The sequence below is a fragment of the Myotis yumanensis genome, unplaced genomic scaffold (assembly GCF_028538775.1).
Source record: "Myotis yumanensis isolate MYYU_CA2020_CCGP unplaced genomic scaffold, mMyoYum1.0.hap1 SCAF_16, whole genome shotgun sequence".
Classification (NCBI taxonomy): domain Eukaryota; kingdom Metazoa; phylum Chordata; class Mammalia; order Chiroptera; family Vespertilionidae; genus Myotis; species Myotis yumanensis.
In genome coordinates this window covers 20,245,302-20,273,026 of record NW_027223767.1, presented here as the reverse complement: position 1 = coordinate 20,273,026, position 27,725 = coordinate 20,245,302, and the positions used below count along the sequence as shown (strand labels likewise).

The 27,725-nt window shown below is 38.3% G+C and overlaps 1 protein-coding gene across 3 annotated transcripts in view; it reads right to left on the bottom strand.

Annotated features, from left to right (window-relative positions):
• The window catches only part of SSH2 (slingshot protein phosphatase 2), a 216,444-nt gene that overhangs the window by 119,808 nt on the left and 68,911 nt on the right, over positions 1-27,725 (bottom strand). For all 3 annotated transcript variants that reach the window (XM_070394824.1, XM_070394823.1, XM_070394826.1), the window contains one exon: positions 5,367-5,410. In XM_070394824.1, coding sequence (XP_070250925.1) covers positions 5,367-5,410 — 44 coding nt within the window. The remainder of the gene's footprint in view (positions 1-5,366; positions 5,411-27,725) is intronic.

The following is a 27,725-nucleotide window of genomic DNA, read 5'->3' as shown; positions in this document are numbered from 1 at the left end:
ACTATATCTTACACAAAGACATGCCCTGATTCATTTCTAATAAAACTATCATTTCTAGTAGATATGTCAACATTATTTTATTCTCATTTATTCATTCCACAAACATTTACTGAGTGCTAACTACATGCTAATTGCTGTGGATACTGAGATAAAAGACACAGTTACTGTCCTCATATTTTGAAAGGTGAAGAACTTGGCTGTTGTGAGTAGTGCAGCAATGAACATGAGTATACAAATTTCTGAAGACCCGGCTTTTAATTCTTTTTTGTAAATACCGAGAAGTGGAATTGCTGGATCATATGGTAATTCTATTGTTAATTTTCTGAAGACTCACCATTCTGTAATCATTTCACATTCCTATCAATAGTGCACAAGGGTTTAAATTCTTCGCATCCTCAACAACACTTATTATTTTGTTTGTTTTTTGGTAGTGGACATCCTAATGATGTGAGGTGGTATCCTGTAGTTTTTATTTGCATTTCCCTAATGATTAGTGATGTTGAATACCTTTTCATATGCTTATTGGCCATTTGTTTACTTTTTTTGAAGCAAAAACTTGAACTTGTCTGTTCAAGTTCTTTGCCGATTTTTAAAAAATATTTTTATTGATTTTAGAGAGGAAGGGAGAAGGAGAGATAGATGAGAATCATTGATCGGCTGCCTTCTGCATGTCCCCTACTGGAGATCAAACCTGCAACCTGGGTATGTGCCCTGCCTGGGAATCGAACTGGGACCTCCTGGTTCATAGGTGTACGCTCAACCCTGAGCCACACCGGGTGGGCTCTTTGCTCATTTTAAAATTGAGGTTGTGTTATGGTTAATTTTATGGTTGGCTGGGCTTAAGGATGCCCAGATATTTGGTTAAACATTATGTATCTGAGGGGGATTTTGGATAAGATTCATATTTGAAACAGTAGATTGAGTAAAACAGATTACCCTCTCCAATGTGGGTAGGTAAGAAAGAATTCACTCTCTCTGCCTGACTATCTTTGAGCTAGGGCATTTGTCTTCTCCTGACTTAAGACTTAGACTGGAAGTTTCACCATCAGCTCTCCTGGGTCTCCAAACGGCAAACCTTGAAACTTCTCAGCTTCCATAATGTGTGAGCCAATTCCTTAAAACAAATCTACCTATATATTTCTTATTGATTCTGTTTCTCTGGGATACCCTGACGAATACAGATTTTGGTACTGAGAAGTAGGGTGCTACTATAATGAATACCTGAGAATGTGGAGGGGCTTTGGAACTGGATAATGGGGTAGAGGCCGGAAAAGTTTCGAAATGTGTGCTAGAAAAAGCTGAGATTGCCATGAAGGAAGTGTTAAAAGGCAATTCTTATGAGAACTCAGAAAGAAAAGAGGAGAGCTGGAGAAAAAGCCCTCCAAGTTCTTAGAGTACATAATAATCATGAATAGAATGTTGGCAGAAATATGGACAGTGAAAGTCATTCTGATGAGGTCTCATACAGAAATGAGGACTATGTTACAGGCATGGAGGAAAGGCAACCCTTGTTATAAAGCAGCAAAGAACTTGGCTGAGTGGTATTTGTGTTCTAATATTTTGTGGAAAGTATAGTTTGTAAGAGATGGAACTGGATATTCAGCTCAGAAAATTTCTAAGCAAAGTGTTGAAGGAGCATTCTAGTTCCTTCTTCCTTATTAGTAAAATTCAAGAAGAGAGAAATGAATTGAAGAAGGAATTGTGAAGCAAAAAAGAACTTAAAGATTTGGAAAATTTTCAGCTTGTCCATATTGCAAAACAATAGAGCATGTTCTGAAGTGAACATGAAGTGTATGGTAGCCAACTATTTGTAAGGAGATTAATTTGGCTGTGAACCAATCGGCCATCTAAACAGAAGCCAGGATTGGGATTATACCAGCAGAAATACTGCCAGCTGAGACTGAAGAAAATAAAGAAAATGATTCAAAATGAAGGAAGTATGAACATACATTACTCTTCAAGAAAAAGGAATAAGGACCCCAAAGGCAGTTTCAGAGATCATCAGGGCTGCTACTCCCACCACAGGACTGGGGTTCAAGGGACAAGGTTGCCTCTACCTTGGTTTCAAAGGGCAGTACCACCACCCCGAACAATGTCATGTAAGTCAGCCCTTATAGAACACAGCATGGGTAGCACTTCAAGGGAGCCAAAGGTGCAAGGGTGCCCCATGGGGATGATACCACCACTCCAGTAACTCCTGAAAAAAATCACTGCCCCAGTAGGTCCAGAAGGCAAAGTATCAAACCAAAGAGGATTATTCTTGAGCCTTAAGATCTAATGGAATTTGCCTCTCTAAATTTTGGACTTACTTGGGGCCTGTTAGCTTTTCTTTTTACCTATTTCTCCCTTTTGGAATGGTAATGTTTATTCTATGGCTGTCATACCATTGTATTTTGAAGTACATAATTTACCTGGTTTCACAGGTTCATAGATGGAAAAGAATTTTTCCCCAAGTCTCACCCATATTGGATGAGACTTTGGACTTTGAGATTTAGAGTGATCTAGAATGAGTTAAGACTTTTGGGACTCTTGGGATGAAATCAATATAGTTTGTATGTGAAAAGGACATATATTGGGGGGGCAGGGGTAGAATGTTATAGACTGAATGTTTGTCTCCCCCCCCCCCCCCCCCCCCGCAATTCCATACATTGAAGCCCTAACACCCAATGTGATGGTATTTAAAGACAGAGGGGCCTTTGAGAGGTAACTAAGGTTAAATGATGCCATGAAAGTAGGGCCCCCATAACAGGATTAGTGGCCATGAAAAAAGAGGAAGAGATCAGAGCACCCTCTCACAGCCATGGGAGGACACATCAAGAAGACAGCTGTCTGCAAGCCAGGAAGAGGGCTCTCACCAGGAACTGAATCTGCCGACACAATGATTTTAGACTCCCCAGCCTCCAGAACAGTAAAAAATAAATGCCTGTTGTTTAAGTCACTAGGTCTATGTTATTTTGTTATAAGAGCCCGAGCTGACTAAGATAGGTTTGGGTCTTTTGTTGTTGAGTTGAAAGAGTGCTTTATATATTCTGGACTTTAGCCCTGTGTATGATTTTCAAGTATTTTCTCCTATTTTCTGGGTTGTCTTTTCATTGTTTTTTAAAGGCATCATGATTAGGTCTAATTATATTAAAAGTACTTTTAACTTATGACTTTTCCAATAAATGGCATTGGTTAAAATAAGAGATCATTAATGCAACATCTTCTTTATTACTTGGAACTGGCATTAGTTTAATGATGTTATTTACTCTTCAATTCCCTACTATAAACCACAACTGAACCCACAAATTGACAAGAGGAGTTTAGGCATGCTCAATCAAGAGATGCTAACTCAATGCTTGTTTATTCTGTGGTAAGTGATGGAGAATGGCAGAGTAGTAGCCAAGTATACTAGTACAAAAATCAACCTCTTACATACCATCTAGCTACAAGGGGCATTCATTTGACACTCATGAGAAGTTTCTTTGCTTTAAGTCAGACTAAAGCAATTAGAGTTAGAAATAACCTGGGAAACACACAATGCAAGAAATTACAACAGGAAAGTAAATTTTGATTTTTATAATGGGTGTTACTAACTTTTTCTTTATTTCTTATAATCCTTTTCTTGTGACTAGAAGAAGCCTATAAATACCCTCTGCTAGTCATATTAATGATTTATTAGCAATAATTTTTTAAATAGGAGTCTTTGTGGTTCTCAATGGCTTGACAATTCAGTGCTGTGAATAGAATAGACTTCACTGCTTCATCATTATGTAATTTTTTGGAACAACAATGATCTCTGTAGATATCAAGCCAATACGTAAAGTTTAATATCAACCCAGAGATCTTTAAATTTGTTCTACTAGAAAGTTTAAGAATCCTTTGAATTTTTTTTCATTCTAATGGAAATAAGATTATGATGCCTCTGGTAAGCATTCAGCTAAAATTTCTTCTGGTTTCTGTCTTTTAACCCTATGTAAAAGAAAGACACTTCACTATCAGATATTCCCTAAGAGCCGTTAAGCTTTAAGTCAAAATTTTTGTGATAACCAAGACAGGAAAAATATTGCCAATAACCTTAGTTACTAAGGAAAAGGAACTTTTTATATTAGGTTGTAGTTTATAAGAGTGAGGTATATATCAACAAACACCTGGTAGTTCATCTTTAAGGAAGCATTTCCTTTAGCCAGCTTCTCCACAATGAGCATGCTTATTGTACCCTTTCCCTGTATCATCCAGAATGGCTCATGTGATTGAGTTCAGAAGACACAAGTTTGGTAACATTTAAATGACCATGTAGAATTTGCGAGGACTCTTTCTTGTGGAGGGAGTTGATTTTAAAAAACACTTAAAGGAAGTAATATAAATGTTATTATATACTTTTTGGATGTCTCATAATATTTTTCTTTTAATGGCAGCATAATTTTTTTCTTTTACTGGTACCCTTATAACAATATGCCCACTATTCCGAGTGAGCGAGTGTCATCGTATTGAAAGCACTGGGGATGTTATTCAGTATAACCTTTGTATTTACAAAGTGAAATATTAACTAGTCTGTAGGAAATGAAAAATATCAAAATGAATGACAAACATAGGTATAAAGCCGAAGGCTGAAATGTTCTTCAGTTGATATTTTCTTAAAAGGTAAGGAAAGTTTGCTTTTTTATTACTCAAGATAGTTCTGAAGACTTGGGCCAAAACTAGACCAACATTGGCCTTTCCGCATTTTTAAAAAAGCAATCTATCATTTTATTTTTTTAATGAGGCATAATTAACATACAAAATTATATTAATCTCAATTGTACAACATAACACAATCTACCATTTTAAATCTGAGTCAGTATCTGAATTGTTAAAGCAATCCTATTTTGAGAGACCAATTAAGCATTTTGGAAAATCAGAATAAGCTAATATGAAAAGACTGAAGAAAAATTAGAGAAAGAACATTAATTACAGAAATGCTACAGGATATGGCCATAGATGTGAAATAAATCAGGCAAAGACAAATACCATATGTGAAATCTAAAGGACTAAATAAATGAAATAGAAATAGATTCACAGGTACAGAGAACAGACTGACAGTTGACAGAGGCCAGATGGGTTGGGGGGCTGGGTGAAAAGGTGAAGAGATAAAGAAGTACAAATTGGTAATTACAGAACAGTCACAGAGATGTAAATTACAGGATAGGAAATATAGTCAGTATAATAATAACTATGTATGGGGCCAGGTAGGTACTTGAAATATGGGGCGACCATTCTGTAAAGTACATGATTGTCTAACTACTATGCTATACATCTAAAACTAATACAGGATAATATTAAATGTAAACTGTAATAGAAAAACAACAACAAAAAGAAAACCTATAGGATATAGTGAATAAACATACCTCCTGGGCTGTGACCGGCATTCCTCCTCCCCACTGTCTGCCTCCTGTATAGACAGGAAAACGAGAAAAATAATTTACAACCTGAGGTCTCATATCACAATATCAACAATGAAATTTTACTAAGCTTTACATGTAGGAACACCTTTTTCATGCTGTGTACTTGAACTAAATTCTCTATAAAAAATGACTTAAACCCAGGAGGTTGATACATATTAATAGATGTTATTCCTGAAGGCAACTTCAAAAATAGTCTACAAATTTCATTGATAACAAAGTACTAATAATTGAAGAATTACCTCTAAAAACCAACTTAAGATGTTATATTATTGTTACATATATTTTTATGCTACTTCAAGTTCAAAATGACCTATTAATGATTCTGATCCCCAAAGAACAACCTAAACAATGAGCACCACTTCACAAAGTACTCATTATCAAATCACCATTACCATCAACATAATGGCTACTACTTATTGAGTATTTATAACCGTCAGGCATCTTGCTCAACACTTTGTCCTACTTATTTCTTATGAACTCAAAAGGTTAGTGGTCCATATTTTCACTGATTCTAACATATATAACTTAGGATAAATCAAGGTGATGAAAAAAATCACTGAATCATAGTTTGCCTGCAATATTTATTTTTTCTTAGTGGCACATAAAATAATTGAGTGTGTATAACCTATGTGTGGGAACCATGCCAGAGTTGCAATTAGAGAGTGAAGGCCTTGCTGTTAGTACACTGGATGGCCAAGGCCACTCTGAACATGGAAATCTTAGTCAGAATGTTCAAGGCTAAGATGCCATACACAGATGTAAGGACAGCAATCTCACGGTACAATGTGCACATGTACCTTTCTGTAGCCCAAATGATTGATGTAACTATTGGCAAGACGCCTCTTTTGTCTAAATAGTATTACAGTAGGTTACTGACCAGCCAGTGTGCTGGGGAGAAAAGGCAGGCACAGAGGATTCAGCTACAATATAAGGCTGGTGCTGCTGCGATATGAAGGGGGAAAATGCCAAGGGTTAAAGACAGAGAGAATCTTAAAAGCAGCAAGAGAAAAGCAGTTAGTTACCTACAAGGAGCACCCGTATGACTATCAGCCGATTTCTCAACAGAAACTTTGCAGGTTCTTTGAACATCCTTTTAAACATTGTTTTGAACTCTGTATTTGGGAAATTGCTTGCCTTCATTTCAATTAGGTCTTTTTCTATAAATTTCTACTGTTTCTTAATTTGGGGCATGTTTCTTTGTCTCTCCATTTTGGCTGCCTCTCTATAATTGTTTCTGTGTATTAGGTAGATCTGCTATTCCTCCCAGTCTTGGTATCATGGCCTTATACGGATGTCTTGTGGGGCTCAATGGCACAGTCTCCCTGATCATCTGAGTTAGGTGCTCCAGGAATGTCCCTTGTGTGGGTTATGTGAACCTTCCTGTTGTAGTTGAATCTTAATTGCTGTTGGCACATCTGTCGGTAAGGTTGTCTTGGTCTGGCAAACCATGAGGGCCAAACCCATGAGGAGGAATTTGCTCCAGCAGGGTCTGGTGCCTGCAGAAGTCTCCCTTTGGGTGTGCCACTTTTGATCTATTTGGGTCATGCTCTGATGTGGTCTGAATCCTGCCATTGGGTGTGTTGATTTTGGGGCCTCTTGGGAGGGATTAAAATGCAGATCAATGTAAAGCACCTCTGTGACCAGCCCTGGGCTACCTGTTTGGAGCTACAAAGTAATCCACAGTTTGTGGCTACCTCTTCTGGGTGTGTGAGGGAAGGGCCAAGCTGCTCTTGACTGATAGGAAGGATGGAGATGTGAAAAGGGCTAGCCCTATACCAACGTGTAGCTATTGAGAATCCAGGGGGATATCTCAGCTGGAAAGGTTCCCCCTGAAGTGAGTGGGATCTCAACATCACATGTGAAGGGATGTCGCTGGTTGGGCGTGCGAAGGAAAAATGGTCCCTGTCCTAGAGCCAACAATTCAGTCTCTCCTTCCTTGAGAGCCTACTAAAAGAGTGGCACTGTGGGCCCAAGCTAGCCACAGTCAGCTGACTCCTCTGCAGGGCATGAGCTCAGCAGGTCAGGGCCACTGGGAATTGGGAGGGTAGAGACGTAGCTCTCCCATGGGTGGAGAGCTGTCAGTCAAGTACATGAGGAGGAAGGAGAACTCAGTATCTGACACAGAGCCACACAACTCGTTATCTGAAACCCTGAGTTCTCTCAATGTTATGTGGCTCTGGTGCTTTGGGCTGGGGAACCTTTAGTGTTCACAGGAATACTGTGATGTTGAGATCCCACTCACTTCAGGGGGAACTTTTACAGTGTTTACAGGAACAAATCAGCTTTGAGTCTGATCTTGAAAGGAAGAAAAAGATCTGAAGAGGCACAGAGACTGACAGGCATCTGAGATATAAGCAAGAGGAAAGAACAGGAATATGTTTGATACATTGGGGTGGCTGTACACTGCAAAGATAAGTTGCTGAAGACAGGCTGTCTACACCTGATCCCATGAGTTTCTGTGTATTAGGTAGATCTGCTATTCCTCCCAGTCTTGGTATCATGGATTTATTCCATCTTAGAAAATGGAATAAAACTATAAATTGTTGCTTTGGTAGCAATAACACATTCTTTAAGGAAACAGCGGCTTAAACTTGGAAAGCCAATCAAGAAAAAGTAGTTACTTTTCCTAAAGCGAGTAGACACTGGTTAATCACAGATATCCACTAGAGGGCAGACAAGTCAAAGTTTACACTTTGGTGGAACTGGAGAAACTGCATCAACAGAAAATCCTAAGAGAAAACTTCATATGTTGTTTAAAGAGCATTTTCAGTGCCTTCAACCTTGAGGAGAGCCTTAAGCTAGCAAATAAATATTTCATAGAATAGCTTTATGTGGTACAAAATTATTTTTAATTGCAAAATGGAGCAGTAGAAAAGTTATACTTTAGGAATCTGGCTTAGCTGACTGGCACAGTGCTTTTACATGACAAGCATACCTCGAATGCCAACAGCAGCAATCATCACTGGCTACCTTACCTCAGTCTTCCCCACCCATGTCAGGCACATTCTAATCACACACAAGGTAACAGCTCACGATGTGTATACTATCTGAACCATAATTTCAATCTAAGTTCTCCTTTTGGTCAACTGGGGAAGGGCTTGGTTTTAAGGACTCATATCATGTCAGAGTGAGGTGAGGCTACTAGGTAGAGAGGTTCTTATTTGTGCAGTTTCCTCAGCAGGCCAAGGAGCTGTCAGATGAGGATTTTGGTGGGAGTCCTCAGGTCTCAATAACTAGGACACAGCAATAATATTAACATTGAAATAAAAGATTTGAGAATTCCACCAGACTTTTTAGGTACTAAGGCTAGATTTTGCAAAGTACCATAAATACTTTTTTGTTTTGATCTCTTGGAAAATGTCATTAAAGGTGCAAAGGCAATCCTATCTAGTAGGTTGACTTTCTGTCATTAGCTGAAAGTAGTTTTCTTCCACTCTCGACCAATGCTAGTATCACAGGTATTTTCTTTCTCCTTGGAAAATGACAACATTTAGTTTCAGATATTAAGTACTTCAACTGCAGGTGAATTTTGCTATACTGAAATTCTTGTCCTATTTCCAACAAGCCAGGCCATCTTGTCTCTCAGACTTTGCTCTGTTGTTCTCTGTCTAGAATAAACTTCATTCTCTTCTTTGCTTGTCTACTTCTACTCATCCTTCAGATTGTAGCTTAGGATGGCCCTCTCTCCAGAGGCCTCCTTTGTGAGTTCTGTGCTCTTTTCAAGAGCAACCATACAGTTGTCTAGTGGGGAAATTTTCACACTGCCTGTTTACTTGTTGGCCTCCTAGAAGGCAGGAACTGTATCTTAATCACCACAACATCCCAGCATTCAACAATGCTCAATAAATATTTGTTGAAAGAATGCTAACATAAAAGAGAAGTCAATATAGTGGGACAGATCCTAACTAAGGTGTTTCATTTTCTATAAATTTTATACAATTCACCTATTTACTTTTTAATATCTTCACATGGTTGAGTATACGTTTTTTATGTAACCATACATTTTAAAACCATGACATATATTAAAAATAAAAGTGTATACACAGAGAGGGAGGGAAATGTTAAAAAATTAAAGTCCAACGATAAACCGAGAAAAATATTTTTACCATATATAAAACAATGGAATGTCTCAATAAATAAAGCATTCCAACGAATCAATAAGAAAAAGGCAAACACTCCAACAGAAAAATGGGCAAAGACTAGGAGCTGATAATTCACAAGAGAGAGAAATGGGCTGAAAAGCAAGTAAAAATATGGTTTTGCTTGAAATAAAAAAAATTCAAATAAAGATGCTGTACTATATTTTCTCTATGAAATTATTTAAAATAAAACATAATAATGTGCAATACTGACTGCCAATGAATAAAAAATTAACAATCATTTTGGTAATCTGTATCATGGGCTTTAGAATTGGGTTACATATATGTATTTTTATTTTAGAAAGAGGAAGGGAAAGAGAGAAATATAGACGTAAAAACACTGATTGGTTTCATTCCAACCGGATGGAACCCGCAACCTCTTGGTGTACAGGTGACACTGAACCACCTGAGCCACACCAGCCAGGGCAGAATTGGGTCATATTTTTGACTTTATAATTTTATGTCTAGAAATACATTCTAGTACAGGTGATCGAAGATTTCACCAAAGATTTATGTACAAGGATACTGAATGCAGACTATCCATGATAGCAAATGATTTTAACTAAGACAGGAAAAGCTGAGTAAATGAAAAACTGCTCATAAGAAAATTTTATTAAGCTATTAGTTTACACTGTCTATTTAAAATAAGAACATGATCAGAATATAATGATTATAATGATCATTATAACCAGAAAAAATGTATTATAACCAGAAAAAAACATTTAAAAATATGGAGTGGGGACATGGGAGAAATATACAAATTCCTATACTTTTTCTTGTCTTAATTAGATGTCTTCTGAGACATTAAGTAGATTACACATATCATCTGACCAGTGTTTTATTTTTTTATTTTATTAAATTTTTTTAAAGTATTAGTCTTTTAAAAAATATGTATATTTTATTGATTTTTTACAGAGAGGAAGGGAGAGGGATAGTCAGAAACATTGATCAGTTGCCTCTTGCACATCCTCTACTAGGGATGTGCTCACAACCAAGGTACATGCCCTTGACCGGAATCAAACCTGGGACCCTTGAGTCCGCAGGCCAACGCTCTATCCACTGAGCCAAACTGGCTAGGGCCTGACCAGTATTTTAAAGGAGATATAAAAGCTTCTACTTGCAGTTGGGTACCTGAATAAATGGCATACTTTCTTTCCTCCCTCTTTGAACAGCAGCTCCTAAACTCCTGCTATAGCCATGTGAACTCAGTCCAAGCTCACAACTTTTTCTATCCCATTCAATGTTCTTTTTCTCTAGAGCAGTGCTTTTTAAACTGGGATGCAAGTACCCCAAGGTAATGCCTCAGTGTGGTAAGAATTATTGGAACCAGAGGATAAATATAAAGCGTATTCCCAGAGCATCAATTTTACCTAATGGGAAGTAATATTTTTAGAGTAACAGGGATACAGATACATAAACATTTGCATGAAATTTAAAGTAAACCATAAGAACTCAAACAAGTTTCAGCCTTGTAATAGGCTCCTTTAAAGTCTATATGCCCAGACTGTAAGGGGTTCCCTATTTACTCTCCTCTGCTGTTAGAGAAAATTTTGGTGGAAAGATTTGAAGAGCACTATAGAGGGCTGCTGTATGCAACTTTCTAAGTGAAATAAGCCAGTCAGAGAAAGATAAGTATCACACGATCTCACTTATATGTGGAATCTAATGAACAAAATAAACTAATGTATTAAATAGATCCAGAGACATAGAAGCATGGAACAGACTGTAGAATCTCAGAGGGAAGTGTGGGAAGAGATCAACCAAAGAAGTTGTATGCATATATGCATAAACCATGGATACAGATAATAGGGTAGTGAAGGCCTGGGGCGAGGGTGGGGGGAGAGGTGGGTGTTTGGGGGGTGATGGGGGCAGGCTAGAAGAGGTCAATGGGGGGAAAGGGGATATATGTAATACTTTCAACAATAAATATTTTTTTAAAATCTACAGAAAAAAAAGTTAAGCCTATGCTTAATATTGAACAATTAAGATACAAGTTAAATTCTGGAGGGTATGATGGGTTAACATGTATGAAAAGAAGACCAAATGCTTATGATGGTCTAATTTCTTGACCTACCTGTAAAAATATAGGTATGTCATTTAACTTTATTTGGCTTCCATAAACAAAACACTGAAAAACAAGTGCTGAAAAAGTTGATTCAGTACTTCAAACTAACAAAGAAACAAACACAAAGCCTCCAAGCTTACTTGAAGTGAAACATAGATACTGAAATGAAGGAAAAAATATGAAGTTATAAATCAGAATTTGATCTAATTCTAATGTAAGTTACGCCTAACTAGTGATCCCTGCTAACTCACTGAACATCATAAGGAGACCAATTATTAATAGTCTTCCACAGTTAAAACACTCTTTGCTTATTATCTTTAATGGAAATAAATAATAGATTAAAAAATTGGCAACTTAAGGTAGGAAGACTTTAATTACACTCACAGTACCTGTTAACCTTGAAAACACACAAACTCTAATAGAACAAGACAGCACCTCCGCCACTAATATAAATCTAATGAGAACTGCATGAATATAAAATATTGTTTGAGAAAGGTAAAATCTTATGAAAAAGAAGCACTCAGTCATCTGAATTTCTCCTCCAATTTGTTGAAAATCAGCATCATGTATTGTCAATTTTTAGACTATCCAATCCATCTCAGGAACTCTTTAGCTATTCACTCTTTTAAGTATCCATTGTTTTTCATTAACTGAAAATAATGTCTCCTCATATTTTCCTCCAGTATCACTTTTAGTATTTCCATATGGCTCCTACCAACCTTTGCCTTCCATTTTGCACAAACCTTAAGGCATTTTCTCCTTGGTTTTCTTTGAAATTTTATATCTTGTGATAACTTTAGAAAATATTTATGCTCTAAACTCTGAAAAAATATTTTTTGTTTTTGTTTTTATATTTCATTTTTTTTCTTTTTTTTTATTCTTTTAAAAAAATATTATAATAAGTATTACAAAGGGTATTACATATGTGTCCTTCCCCCACCCCCCCTCTGAAAAAATATTGATGCAATCCTCCCTGCCACACCCGCACCAATTAACAGTCTAGGACAGAAGAAATTGTTATAACCAACATTTCAATGCAATCCTTTTCTTCAGCCACCCTAAGGGAGTTCAGAATATACTTCATCATTGATGCTTACGCTCATTAGAATTCTGACAAGACAAATTACAGAAAGCCTATGATAATATAGTCAGATTATTTTGCTACCTATCCTATATTATCTATTAATAATATATTCTTTGATCTAGATTTGCCCTCACCCCAAACTGAATAGAACTGGAGAGGAAAAGGGAGAAAAAAGGTAAACAATAAAAGCCAAGATGGGTATACCTGATTTGCAGATTCTAATATAAGTGAGCTTAACTTTAAAGAACATCCATCCTCATTGTCATTATTTAAATATTTCTGCTTGAGGAACTAGTACAATCCCAATATGAATTATTTGTATAAATTCAAAGAACCAATAAGAGGCACCATCAATTCCATAAAAATGCAATTCCTAGAAGCAAAAGTAGATATAAAAAGTCATTCTCCAAACAACATCCTGGTCAGCAAACACTTTGAGCAACTACCAGGAAATATTTATTACTTGCCTCATTTCCTACATAACTTTCCTGATAAACAATGCCTTTAATATCTCATGAAAAGAATAACAAAGACTACTACTCAATGTTGCTAAATGAAACATTACACAATACTATTTCATATAACTTAAAGTCAACTGAAACTGGAGTAAAATAATAGCTATAAAGTAAACTGTAGGTTAAAAAAATCTTTCAAACTATCAAACCGAATTGAGATGACACACAAAATGCTTTCATGCTATATTTTCTATAAGATCTAAGAGGCCAACAATTTTAAAAATTAAGCTTTGAAGAAAATCAATAGTGGCTTTAGTTATATCTATGTGTATTATGTGAACACATGTGCATAGTCACTATCAGTCTCAGGTAAGTGCTTCCACAGAGACTTGTGTCATGGAACTGAGTTTTTATAAAGTGATAATTTCCAATTTCCATACTTTGAGAAGTCACAGAATTGAATACTCAGTATGTACAATCCAAATGGAAAGTAAGCAAGATAGCTATCTGGGACAATTATGAAAGCTATGTAATATATCCAGATCTAATCCTCAGCCTGCATTGCATGGATAACTTAATAACCATTGCTGAAATCAAAAATACTTTTTTCTAGGCCTATATAAGTGAAGAGTGTAAAACAGTTTCACATAAGTAAAATCTAAGAAATATTAGAAAAATTTTCTGAAGTAAAGCAAACCCACTTTTTAAACCATTCTACTTTACATGATTAGGTCTCATCATATTTTCATACTGGAGGTATGAGCAAACTAATTCAAAAGACATAGTTATTGCCTTCATATTGGTTAAAATAAAGACCAACGACAATAATAGTGCTGTGAATAATGTAAGGCAAAATAAATGTAAACTAAAGGGTATGCAGGTTGCAAATATAAAATCTATATCTCTATGACTCAGCACTCTTAGATTCTTAAAATGAATCCACCACAGAAACATGGGACATGATCCTTCAGACTGACATGGCCATTTATTAGATAAATATCTCTTAAAAAATATATAGTTTTATTTCAGAGAGGAAGGGAGAGGGAGAAATAGAAACATTAATGATGTGCCGAAACCGGTTTGGCTCAGTGGATAGAGCGTCGGCCTGCGGACTGAAAGGTCCCAGGTTCGATTCCGGTCAAGGGCATGTACCTGGGTTGCGGGCACATCTCCAGTGGGAGATGTGCAGGAGGCAGCTGGTCGATGTTTCTCTCTCATCGATGTTTATTACTCTCTATCTCTCTCCCTTCCTCTCTGTAAAAAATCAATAAAATATATTAAAAAAAAAAAAAGAAACATTAATGATGAGAGAATCATCAATTGGCTGCCTCCTGCATGCCATCTACTGGGGATTGAGTCTGCAACCCCAGCATGTGCCCTGACTGGGAATTGAACCATGACCTCCTGGTTCATAGGTCGACTCACCTTCTTTACATTCCTCAGGTTCTAACACTCCATACTGGGCCGCCCCTCAATCCTTGTTTCCCACAGAGACTCCCTCCTCATACTACTCAGGTTCCAACAATTGGCTTCCAGGCATCTCTCCTGTGTATATGACCTCCTTATCCTGCTTGGGCTCCAAAATCCCACTCACACTGGGCCTTGGTGCCCACCCAAAGACACCTATCGTGCTCATCTAATGACTTTTGTATTGAATTGCTAAAGAAGGGAAAGAAAGGTATTTTATTTTTAATGCTTCAATTATAAATACAAATAAAGACAACCACATTTATCTAACAAATATTTACCGAGCTTCAACGATGGCTAGTGGAACTATGAAGCTCTCCCAGAGCTTCTTTTCTGTCTGAGGAACCCAGAATATCTCTACATATTATTCAGGATGTTTTTCAGTCTCAAGTAGTATCAATAATCCACCAAAAAATGGCTTAAGGCCCTGGCTGGGTAGCTCAGTTGGTTAGAGTGTCGTCCTGATACACCAAGATTGCAAGTTTGATCCCTGATCAGGGCACACACAAGAAGCAACACATGAATGCATAAATAAGTGGAACAATAAATTGATGTTTCTCTCTCTCAAATCAATTTTTAAAAATTCTTTAAATGGCTTAAATAAGGAAAAGTATCATTTTGATTAATTCAGTAGCTGAACTTTATCAAGAATGCCATTTTCCCCATCTTTTTGCTCTGCCATCCTAATTGTGTCAGCATTGCTCTTAGACTAATATGGTCCCAAGATGACAGTCACATTCAAGGTCCATTATATATATATCCAACAACAGTCCAGCTGAAGTAAACAGTTCTTCCCTGTGTCTCTTAAGTAAAATGAAAAATGTCCCAGAAGCCTCCTGCACCCCAGACCCCAGCCTCCTTCTCATTTCACTGTTCTGAACTGGATCACATGCTCATGCTTAAGCCAACTGCTGGCAATGCAGTGGCAGGCTCTGATGGGATGTTACATGAAACAACAAATAACCTTTATTTTCCTACTTAAGCCAGTTTCTATTATCCTCAAATAAGAGCCCTGACAAATACATTATGTACCACATTTTCCCACGTGCACAATCAGAGGTGAGACAGGAAAATATTTCTATTTCCGTTTTATAGGTAGAAAAGTTAAAGTACCAAAATGTGCTCTGCCCATGTTGCACCTCACACGAGCTGGAGAATCCAACACAGATATTAAAGACACCTCTCTCTCTCTCTCTCTCTCTCTCTCTCTCATATATATATATATTTTTTTTTAAATTATTTTTTTAAAAATATATTTTATTGATTTTTTACAGAGAGGAAGGGAGAGAGATAGAGAGTTAGAAACATCGATGAGAGAGAAACATCGATTAGCTGCCTCCTGCACATCTCCCACTGGGGATGTGCCCGCAACCCAGGTACATGCCCTTGACCGGAATCGAACCTGGGACCTTTCAGTCCGCAGGCTGACGCTCTATCCACTGAGCCAAACCGGTTTCGCTATATTTTAATTATTGATTTCAGAGAAAGAGAGAGAAACATCGATTTGTTGTTCCACTTATTTATGCATTCATTGGTTGCTTCTTGTATGTGCCCTGACCAGGGATCGAACCCTCAACCTTGGTGTATCAGGACAATGCTCTAACCAACTGAGCCACCTGATCAGGGCCTTATATAGTTTTGTTTTTGTCTTTTAAAGTAAAATGTTCAGTAAAATTTCAGTGAAGACACTTTATAAATCTGCCTTTGAAGTAGAAGAATGGAGGTTGAGGGAAGGAGAAGAGAGGATGTTTTATGTGGCATGAACAAATGGCCTTGCCTCCAATAGGCATAGCTCAAAAGGAATGTTCATGGCCACAGAGCTCACTGCTGCCTATACTATACACTCACTTTGCAGACTACAGGCACTTTCCTTAATGGTTATCTTGCCAAAACTATAATTTCAAGGCCTCCATACTGATACTAAATGGCTGTAAGTCAGACTTTTGTTCTTGAACCACTTCCTCCTACCTGCCTGGTTTCTCTATTTTCAGATAGCAAGACCTGGTTAGGGAGATGACATTATTGTCCTGGCCACATAAAAGAAATTGTCATGGGTAAGGCTAGAGTGCTTACATCGTGTCTGAGTTATAAACACCTGTCATTATAGACTTTGTCCTGCCACATAATATGAAACAAGGCAACTATCATTTGGTCAGAGATTACAGCCCTAAAAGCATGGAACCAGGAAACACTGCTGTTTACTTCCAGCCTATAGCTTAATACTGAACTAGAAACTTGGTCGGCAAACTGCGGCTCGCGAGCCACATGGGGCTCTTTGGCCCCTTGAGTGTGGCTCTTCCTAAGCTCTAGCAGGGGTCCTCAAACTACGGCCCGCGGGCCACATGCAAATACAAATATTGTATTTGTTCCCGTTTTGTTTTTTTACTTCAAAATAAGATATGTGCAGTGTGCATAGGAATTAGTTCAGTTTTTTTAAAACTATAGTCCGGCCCTCCAACGGTCTGAGGGACAGTGAACTGGCCCCCTGTTTAAAAAGTTTGAGGACCCTGCTAGGAGTATCCTAATTAAGTTAATAACAATGTACCTACCTATATAGTTCAAGTTTAAAAAATCTGGCTCTCAAAAGAAATTTCAATCGTTGTACTGTTGATATTTGGCTCTGTTGACTAATGAGTTTGCCGACCACTGAACTAGAACAATCACATATATTAAATATTTAAGCCCTAACCGGTTTGGCTCAATGGATAGAGCATCGGCTTGCGGGCTCAAGGGTCCCAGGTTTGATTCCAGTCAAGGGCATGTACCTTGGTTGCGGGCACATACCCAGTAGGGAGTGTACAGGAGGCAGCTGATCGATGTTTCTCTCTCATCGATGTTTATAAATCTCTATCCCTCTCCCTTCCTCTCTGTAAAAAAACCAATAAAATATATTTTAAGTATTTAATATTCTCATTCTGTGGAGACTAGGGTTTTTAGATGTTATACTAAAATACTTTTCACATGAAATATTTAGAATATTTTAATATAGAAAAATGTATTTCACACATGTATCAATTAGATGGGATGCAATAAGCATAGGCATGGATCTATGAACATATGACCTCCTAGTGGTGGAAAGGCAGGCCCAAGTGGTTGTCAGCCCCACCAGAATCCCATGGAGCAGAGTAGATAAGCTCCCCAAAAGAAGCAGACCATCTAGAAAAATAGCAGCTACATAAACTCACATGGTCTTGGCTTTCATATTACAAATTGTTGCTGATGTTAAGCCAGATCAGTTGTAAAAACACACCAGGAAACATATATGGGCAAATCATGGGACAAAATTTAAGGTATTTTGCAAACGCTCCTCTGAGTATAAATCCAAGCAATTAACAAGGAAATTTCCTCTTACAGAACCAATGCAATGGATGATTTTTGAGATACCCAAATGAATTATAACATGACAACATGATTTCTAGGCTTACACTTACAGGTACGAGAGTTAAAGAGAGGGAAATGACTTCCTGTGGTCACTGACAACATATAGTTGTGCTAGGATTTGAACCTAGCACTTCCCTTGACAGGCAGAAGGTGAACTGGTAACAAGCATCGAACTATAAGCTTTATAGGTCAGTGCTTTTTGGTTTTGGTTTTGTTCACAGATGCATCTCAAGCAACTGGAACAGTATGTGGCACATACTAAGAGGTGGATGAAGAAGTGCAAGGGTTGTCCTAGTCTGTTAGGCTCAGTGGATAGAGCACTGGCCTACAAACTGAAGGGTCCTGGGTTTGAATGTGGTCAAGGGCATGTACCTTGGTTGTAGGCTTGATCCCTGGCCGGGAGACAACCAATCAATGTGTCTCTCTCACACTGATGTTTCTTTCTGTCTCTCCCCCCTCCCTTCCACTTTCTCAAAAAATCAATGGAAAAATATCCTTGGGTGAGGATTAACAACAACAACAACAAAAAGATGTGCAAGGATTAAGTTCCTTTTCCTATTTTAAGTAATAGTTAACAGCAATAAATAACTTGCTTTTCCCATGTTGTCATTCTTCTAAAATTTGGGTAAACAAATACCTACAGTAATAAACTGCTCAGTTTCCAGGTTAACACACATTGTGACTTGGTACCTTCCTCACTATGGCTTCTTGCAGCTGGGCAGGGCAAACACAAAACAATGAAAGAAAACAAAAACTAAATGGAGTACATTTAAAAACCAACACAGCTATAGCATCTGTATGTGAAAATTTTTTTAGATCAACATAGGCCATACACCACTTAAATTTTAGTAGTAATGCTATGTAATGCATTACTTAAACATTTTAAAGAAGGAAGTCAGTGCTCTGGCCAGATGGTTCAGTTTTTTGGAGCATCCTCCTGTGCACCAAAGGGTTGTGGGATGGATCCTGGTCAGGGGTTACATGGGTGGAGTCGATCAATGTTTCTCTCTCTCTAACATATCCTCTTTTTTTTTTTTTTTTAAAAAAGAAGAAGGTAGTTAGTTACTTGTGGTAGAACCTCTGTTTTTCTTCCAGCAACAGCTGGATAAAGCCCAATTCCTTTCCCACCCAACACCCCTTCCGCTGCCAGAACAATTTAGCTGATTCTTTTGGGTCTTCCTTTAGAGCACTGAGTAACAGAAAAGACAGCTTAATTATGCAGGTGGAGCCTTCATGTTGAACAAGAGAAAAAACAACACACAAAGCTCACTTTTATTTTTAAAACGGAATTATTCACCATCAGTGAACCATCTTACCACAGGAAGTCTCTGACAAATTCAATAAGTAAACTTGATTGCAGTGAACTCTATTTAAGAAATTTTTCCCTTTGTAGCACTTGGTAGCAAAAACCCTTTTAAAATCTTGCTTTCTTATGTTCTCAAGATAGAAGACATTTAAACACAAAACAAAGACTTCCTGGGCAGGTTCTGAACCCATTGTAAACCTTTAGAATAGATTCCCACCTGCCCAAAACTCCCCAGGACTTTTGCATAAAGATAGCATGTGTTAGCCCCTCTCCCTCAATCCACAAAATGAATCAAAGGCAGAAATGTAAAATTTTAGAGACCAGGCTAAAGATAACAAAAGCCAGGCGGGGAGAATTTCTTTAAGCATGTAATGTGGTAAGTTTTAAAGCAGAAGAGAAAACGCATTTTCCGTGTGCTTACTAATTTCTTAGAAAATATTAAAATCGGAAGATCCCAGTTTTTAGCCCTAGAATTACACCTCACCGAATGAAGAACCAATGTTATTTAAATCTTTTGAAAAGCTGGGACATCTATTTTGGAAAAGCAGTTTATGGGGAGACATTATTAACATTTCAAATACTGTCGACAACTAAACCTTGATCAACGTGAAGCCTTGCTCAGCAGTATAATTACATACATTAGTTACCTAGTATTGTGGGAAACAAAGAGATACAGATGTTTCCAAGCAACTAACTGCATTCTGTGGAGTTTCCTGCAAGTGTCAAGAACCCTCTCACTGGTATTTGTGAAAAGCCAGCTTCAAAGCAAAACCAAAGCTAGGGTTAAAGCAAGCAACCATTCCTCAGCGTCCATTTCCATCTCCAAATGACATTTGTAAAATTAAACCTTATGCATGATGTTTCTATATCAGTTGACTAGGCTAGATTCCTCCAGTCCAGTGGCAGTGACCTACGGATGGAAAACTACTCCATGGGCCATGAAGAATGGGTAGTTCTCAGAGAAGTAGTAAACCTTTCATGAGATTGTTAGATTATAACAGTGACTAACATTTATTATAACATTTACAATGTCCCAGGTCTTAGTCTAAGTGTTTTGCAGACATTATCTCATTTCATCTTCACAATAACCCCACAAAGCAGGTATACTATTTATTATATCCATTCTTTGGGTAAGGAAATTGAGACTTAGAAAAAGAAAATAACTTATCCAGGGTCACACACTCTTCACTACCATACCATACAGCCTTTTCATCAACCTCTTTCCAAAGAGCTCATCCCCCAACAAATGAGTTAACCAATCAAACCACAGAAAAATGAAGTCTCAACAACCTATGGCTAATATAAATAAACATATATAACAGAAGTCCATTCTCCATAGTAAAGCGAGATAGATCTTTAAAAAAATGTTAACATGTTCACTCCCCAACTGAAAAATCTTCAATAGTTTCTTATTACCTGAGGAATAAAGTCCAAGATCCTTAATTCCTCTTACAAGACTGCACCATCTGGCCTTTGTTGACCTTGCCACCATCACCTTGTGTTATTTCCTCCTTTATTTTTTTAAAAAAATATTTTTATTGATTTCAGAGAGGAAGGGAGAGAGAAAGAGAAAGAGAGTAAGAGAGAGAAACATCAATGATGAGAGAGAACCATTGATCAGCTGCCTCCTGCATGCCCCACACCGGGGATCAAACCCGCAACCTTGGCAAGAGACTGGGAATCGAACTGTGACCTTCTGGTTCATATATTGATGCTCAACCACTGAGCCAAACTGGCCGAGCTTCCTCCCTTATTGTCTATGTTCCAATCTCATTGGCATTCTTTTGGTTCCTTGAATATGTCATACATTTTCTGACCTGTATTTCTTTTCTCACTCTCTCCACTCAACTTTTCTCTGGTTGATTTGACTCACCTTTCAGGGCACAACTCAAAAAACCAGGTCTCCAAGGAAGCCCTCCCTTGACTACTAACCCTTAAGCAGGTCAGGTCCAGTGTACTTTCTCATAGTATGATATACTTTCCTCTTTTCAGAATCAAAATTTAAAATTTTATCACAGAATTAGATGTTTAATGCTACCTTTCTTTACTAGAACATCAGGGAGGAACCATGTTTGTCATATGTAACACTATATCCCCAACAACCAGCACAGTATCTATCTAGCACATAGGAGTTATTCTGTACATATTTGTTGAGTGAATAACTGAGTGAAAGGTAACCATAAACACAAGAAATGAAAACTAAGGTCATGCCCTTAAGAAATAGGGATCAGGCAAGGAAGTGTGACTAAAGCCAATGAAGGAAGTTTTGCTCCACTTTGGGTATTGTGCCTGGTTGCTGCTGCTCCAGACAGAGCCAGTTTAAAAAGTTCAAGACAGAGTCATAAATCCAGACCATTGGAATACACGAACGGAGAAGAAAATGAAGTAATGCGTTAAAGTGTGAATTAATGAGAGATAAAGCTGATCCTAAGACCTGGATCTAACTTTGCATGGTAGAATTTAAAGTATTATGACACAGCAACATCACATTTGATTAATGTTCCAGTGGATTTTAATTGTTATTTACTTGTTTTATGTAGCTCATAACAGGAAGGGCCATAATTTCTGAGTGTCAGAATTGCTTAATATAGTACTTGCTACTCTGCAGCTCACCTTTAAGGTATCTAAAATTGGCTCTGGTGAGAGTCTGCTAGTGTTATAAAAGCCTCTTGAAGAAGAAAAAAAATCAGTTACATACCAAAATATTTAAAAGGAAATCCCCTCTGAAGATCATTGGACACGTCTATAGATATAACCTGCACAAGAATCAGATCCAAGGCTCTTCATAGTAGCATGGAGAGATTTAGGCTAAGAGGTGTGCGATGGCGTCTCTTTATCGTTAGATAGGGCAAATACAGTATTTCCTATACTCTCATCTTTAAGACTACAAGTAGGAGATGCTAATCTGGAGCTAAGACCCTGCAGAATCCTGGATTACTTTATTTTTAAAAATCTAAAGTAAATTAAAAAAAACTTGAATCTAAAATATAAATAAGACAACTTTGATATTCTAAAAGCCCTTTATATCCTCACCATCTGGATGATACTCTTATTTAAGGCAGCTTCTGTGAGTTTCAATAATCTACTTAGATACAGAGTGGGCAAAAGTAGGTTTACAGTAATACAAATAAATAATATAATAATAAATAATAATGCAAGAATAAATTATGTGTTTCACATACTCACAACTATAAATCTACTTTCGTTGACCCTGTGTAGATTTTATGTAGTTGTAATCAGAGTATATATGTCAATTTTGTTCATTTTTAAACTTGACATATCAAGCAAATAATGACTTACTCTCTTCTTATGTCACAGTTGTATCTAGTATACACATCTCTATTATTGCACTTGCCGCACTATATTTCAGTAGTAGTCTTATTTATATATCTGTTATATGTCTCTCTTTCTAGGCTGTGAGCATTTGAGGAAAAAAATATTTTTTTCTTTTAAAATAATATTTGTGGAATGAATGAATGATGGCTATGAAATTTTGTTCTACCTCCTTTTAAATTGTTTTAGTATTTTTAAAAAGTAGATAACACACACACATGGTACAAAATTCAAAAAGGACAATATGATAAACATTGAATAATAAGTCTTTATCTCACATCTGCTCCCCCCACCAATACAAGTTCTTTCCCTAAAAGAATTGTTTTTAATTTTTTCATGTATATTACCAGATACAACCTAGGTGCATTTAATATAAATAAATGATTTTTTCGTTCCTTTTTTAACATTTTTGTTTTTAAAAAAATATATCTTTATTGACTTCAGAGAGGAAGGGAGAGGGAGAGAGAGAGAGATAGGAACATCAATGATCAGAATCACTGATTAGCTGCCCCCTGCATGCCTCCTACTGGGGATTGAGCCCACGACCCGGGCATATGCTCTTGACTGGAACTGGACCCGGGACCCTTCAGTCCGCAGGCTGATGCTCTATCCACTATCCCAAACCAGTTAGGGCTGTTCCTAATTTTGTTTTACACAAATGCTTTGCACCCTGATATTTTCTTTAGCAGTAGGATATCTACACTAATAAAAGAGAAACATGGTAATTGGCGTACGACCGCTACCCTTCCCATTGGCTAATCAGCATATCCTTATGCAAATTAACTGTCAGCCAAGATGGCGGCCGGCTTTAGGCTTGGGGCAGTGAGGAGCCAGCCAGCGATCAGCTGCGGCGGGGAGCTGGGGGTGCCCCGGCCCAGGCCTAAAGCCTCGAGCAGAGGCTTTAGGCCTGGGCCGGGGAGGAGCCAGCCAGCGATCTTCCATGGCGGCGGCTGCGGCGGCGGCTTTAGGCTTGGGGCGGTGAGGAGCCAGCCAGCGATCAGCTGCGGCGGGGAGCTGGGGGTGCCCCGGCCCAGGCCTAAAGCCTCGAGCAGAGGCTTTAGGCTTGGGCCTGGGAGGAGCCAGCCAGCGATCTTCCATGGCGGCGGCGGCGGCGAGCTGGGGGTGCCCTGGCCCAGGCCTAAAACCTCGGCCTGAGGCTTTAGGCTTGGGGCGGTGAGGAGCCAGCCAGCGATCAGCTGCGGCGGGAGCTGGAGGTGCCCCGGCCCAGGCCTAAAGCCTCAAGCAGAGGCTTTAGGCCTGGGCCGGGGAGGAGCCAGCCAGCAGCGATCTTCGGAGGCGGCGAGATGCCCAGGCCTAAAACCCCGGCCTGAGGCTTTAGGCCTGTGTCAGGGAGGAGCCAGCCAGGGATCGTTGATGGCTGCGGTGGCGGGGACCTGGGGGTGCCCCGGCCCAGGCCTAATGCCTGGGCCAGAGGCTTTAGGCCTGGGGCGGGGAGGAGCCAGCCAGTGATCCTTGATGGTGGTGGCGGCCCGAACCCGGGCGCAGCCAGCCAGCGATCCTTGATGGCCACGGTGGCTTGGAGCTGAGGGTGCCCTGGCCCAGGGCTAATGACTCGCCAGAGGCGTTAGGCCTGGGCAGGGGCCAAACCAGCAATTGGTGTGAACTACAGAGGAAACACCTTTTCTGACCTCTGATTGGTTAAGCTCTCTGTATGCCACTGGTAATATTCTTAGTAACTTGGGTAATAAGAGTCCAAAAAGTGATCTAGGGTTTTTTTTTACCACACTCCTGGAGAAAAAAATGAAGGTCTGCTGCTGGAGGGTTAAGAAATGTCATATCCTGTCCTAGCCAGTTTGGCTCAGTGGATAATGCCTCGGCCTGCCCAACGCAGATTCTGGGTTCAATTCTGACCAAGGGCATGTACCTAGGTTGCACGTTCCTCCCTGGCTCCGGCCCAGGTCAGGGCTCATGCAGGAGGCAACCAATCAAAGTGTTCCTCTCACTTTGATGTTTTTCTCTCTGTCTTTCCCTTTCTTTTCCACATTCTCTAAAAATCAATGGAAACATATCCCCAGGTGAGGATAAAGAAAGAAAGAAATGTCATATCCTATGAAAGACACTTCTTGAAAATGCCTAAAGAAAGTTGTCATTTTTTCATGGTAAAGGGACTGGAGTCCGTGTTGATGAAAACACCTTGGTGGCTGCGGTGACTGGCAGTGGCTGCAGCAGCGGGGTGATGGGGCTGTTGCCTTCCCCTGATCAGCCCGGTCGCCTTCCACAAAGGGAGGCCAGACTGTGGCTTAGGCCCGCTCCCCAAGGGGAGCAGGGAGCAGGTAGTAGGACATCCCCTAGGGCTCCCAGTATGTGATAGGGGGCAAGCTGGGCTGAGGAAACCCCCTCCCCAGTGCACAAATTTTTGTGCACCGGGCCCCTAGTAGTCTCATATTAGTTGATATGGAAACACCTTGATGGACATCTAGGATACTTTTAATTTTTTTATTATTACAAATGATGTTACAGTGATTATCCTTGAATATATGAAATTTCACAAATATAGGAATATTTCTGGAGCAAATGCTATGGACTTTCAGAATTTTGATAGGTATTTCAAATTGTCTTCTATGGAGGTTATTCTAACTTATACTCTATCAACAATATACATTTAGCAATGCCACTTTCCCTATGTTCCTACCAACACAATGCAATAGCAGACTTTAAAAAATTTTTTATTTATTTACTTATTTATTAGTTTTTAATATATTTTTATTGATTTCAGAGAGGAAGGGAGAGGGATAGAGAGACAGAAACATCAGTAATGAAAGAGAATCATTGATCAGCTGCCTCCTGCACATTCCCCACTGGGGACTGAGTCCGCAACCCGGGCATGTGCCCTTGGCCAGAATTGAACCTGGGACCCTTTCATCTGCAGGCCAATGCTCTATCCACTGAGCCAAACCAGGTAGAGCAATAGCAAACTTTTTTGATCTTTGCCAATTTAAGAGGTAAAAATAGGTATTGGTTATGAGGACTATTTTCATGTTTGTTTTTTCATATGTTGAAGTCAGTTTTGTATCTTTTTCTATGAAAGTTTGTTAATTTCTTTTGCATATTATTCTTATATTTCTGATCTTTAAAAAAAGTGTAGAACACATTATGTTTTTAGAAATTAGCTCTTTGTCATATGTTAAAAATATTTTTCACAATGTACTGTCTTTTGATTTTGTTTATAGGATCTTTTAATGTAAAATTTTTGGCTTTATGTATTTGAATTTATCCATATTTTCTTTTATGGTTCCTGGGTTTTGTGTTATATGTTTTGTGTTTTTGTTGTTAATCCTCACCTGAGAATATTTTTTCCATTGATTTTGAGATAGAGTGGGAGGGAGGTAGGCAGGGGAAAAGAGAGAGAGAAAGAAACATTGATGTGAGAGACACACAAGAGATTGGTTGACTTTCACATATGCCCTGACTATGGTGGGGGAACTAACCTGCAACTCAGGCACATACCCTTGAGTGAGAATCAAACCTGCGACGTGTTGGTGTGCAGGCCAATCCTCTAACCACTGAGTGCACACTGGCCAGAGCTGTGTCACATAGTTTAAAAGTCTTCCCTACTCCAAGATTATAAAAAAGTTTCTCTTATATGCTCTTCCTTATAATGTCAACATTTTCACATTTTATTCTCTGATCCATCTGAGAATTAAATGTAAACTTTATTTTTCCATTTATTTACTTTTTCACTTCACATTTCATATATAATTTCTCATAGAACTATACAGTTTTCATTTTAATGGTTTTATTGAATTAACATTACCATAGATTACTTAACTGTTACTTGTCTCCTATTACTAAACATATTCATTAAAATTTTACTTATATATCTTTTCCTTTTTAAATAATTTCTTTAGAGGAAATTTTCAAGAATCATATTTCTGTGTCAAAGCGTTTGAATATTATTATAACTTTTGACTAAATTGTCAGATTGTTATGATAAATTGGATGATCTGACCAATTTATAATCTTCACCAATACAATCATCAAGTAACATGTACATATGAATATGCACAAATATTTTCCAAAAAGAAATTTACACTAGACACTATTTAAATATAAACAGTTGGCTCGTAATCCAGAGACAAAAAACTTACATCACACTGAAATGGAATCTGATCACCCTAAGAGTTGCTCTTATTTCCTGGGAGGAAAAAGAGTTAGTGGACAAATTCTTCTGGAGCAAAGGGCAATTTTCTGTTGGAAAATCCTAAAAAAGTAACTTAGCAAATCAAGCATTGCAGTAGAATCAAAAGAACACTGCAGCATTTAAATTCAAGGCTGTATTTCATTGTTCACCTCTCTCCTTTCCCTTCCCAATATCAGAGTTTCCCTTCTTCCCACTTTCTTTCCAAGTACCTTGAAGATCTAGCTACCATCTAATAACTCTTTTTCAGTTTCTTCCATGAGCAGTCGTCCACTTGGCTGCTGGATCAGATCCTTCAAGTTCTTTAAGCCAAGTTAAGATCAGGAAATAAGATGTTGATCCAGAGTGAAACACTAAACATCTATCCGCAGCCTAATGTGGATATAGCAGAGACTTTCTGCATCTTTGGAGCTGTGTCTCTCTATCATTTGCTGAATCATATACTACATGCAATTCTTTTGCTCCCCCATCTTCTTACTACCTCCTGTGGATCTCTTTCATGAAGTATTTTAGGAGGCAGATTTCTTTTGAAAGAATTATCTTACTTCTAGTGTCCTGGTGCACGGATTTCGTGCACATTGAAAGAAAATTAATTAGAAGAAATATTTTAATATTGCGATTTGCCCTTTCTCTATAATAGAAATGTCGACCAAATTCATGATTGACAATGACAGATCGAAACACACACGTGCAATTGGCGCCAGCAAGAGCTTTATATGTATTGCACATGTATGAGTCAACTTAGCCTTTTATATAGAATAAACTTGCTTAATTAGACCTGCTTTCTGATTTAGCTAAACGTTTTCCAGCCCAGTGGTGTACCCTAATTTCTCTTTGAGGTAATTGTCAGCAACACAGCAGTAAATATCAACACAAAGCAGATTATTATTGTAGATCAAGCAGGGAGAAAAAA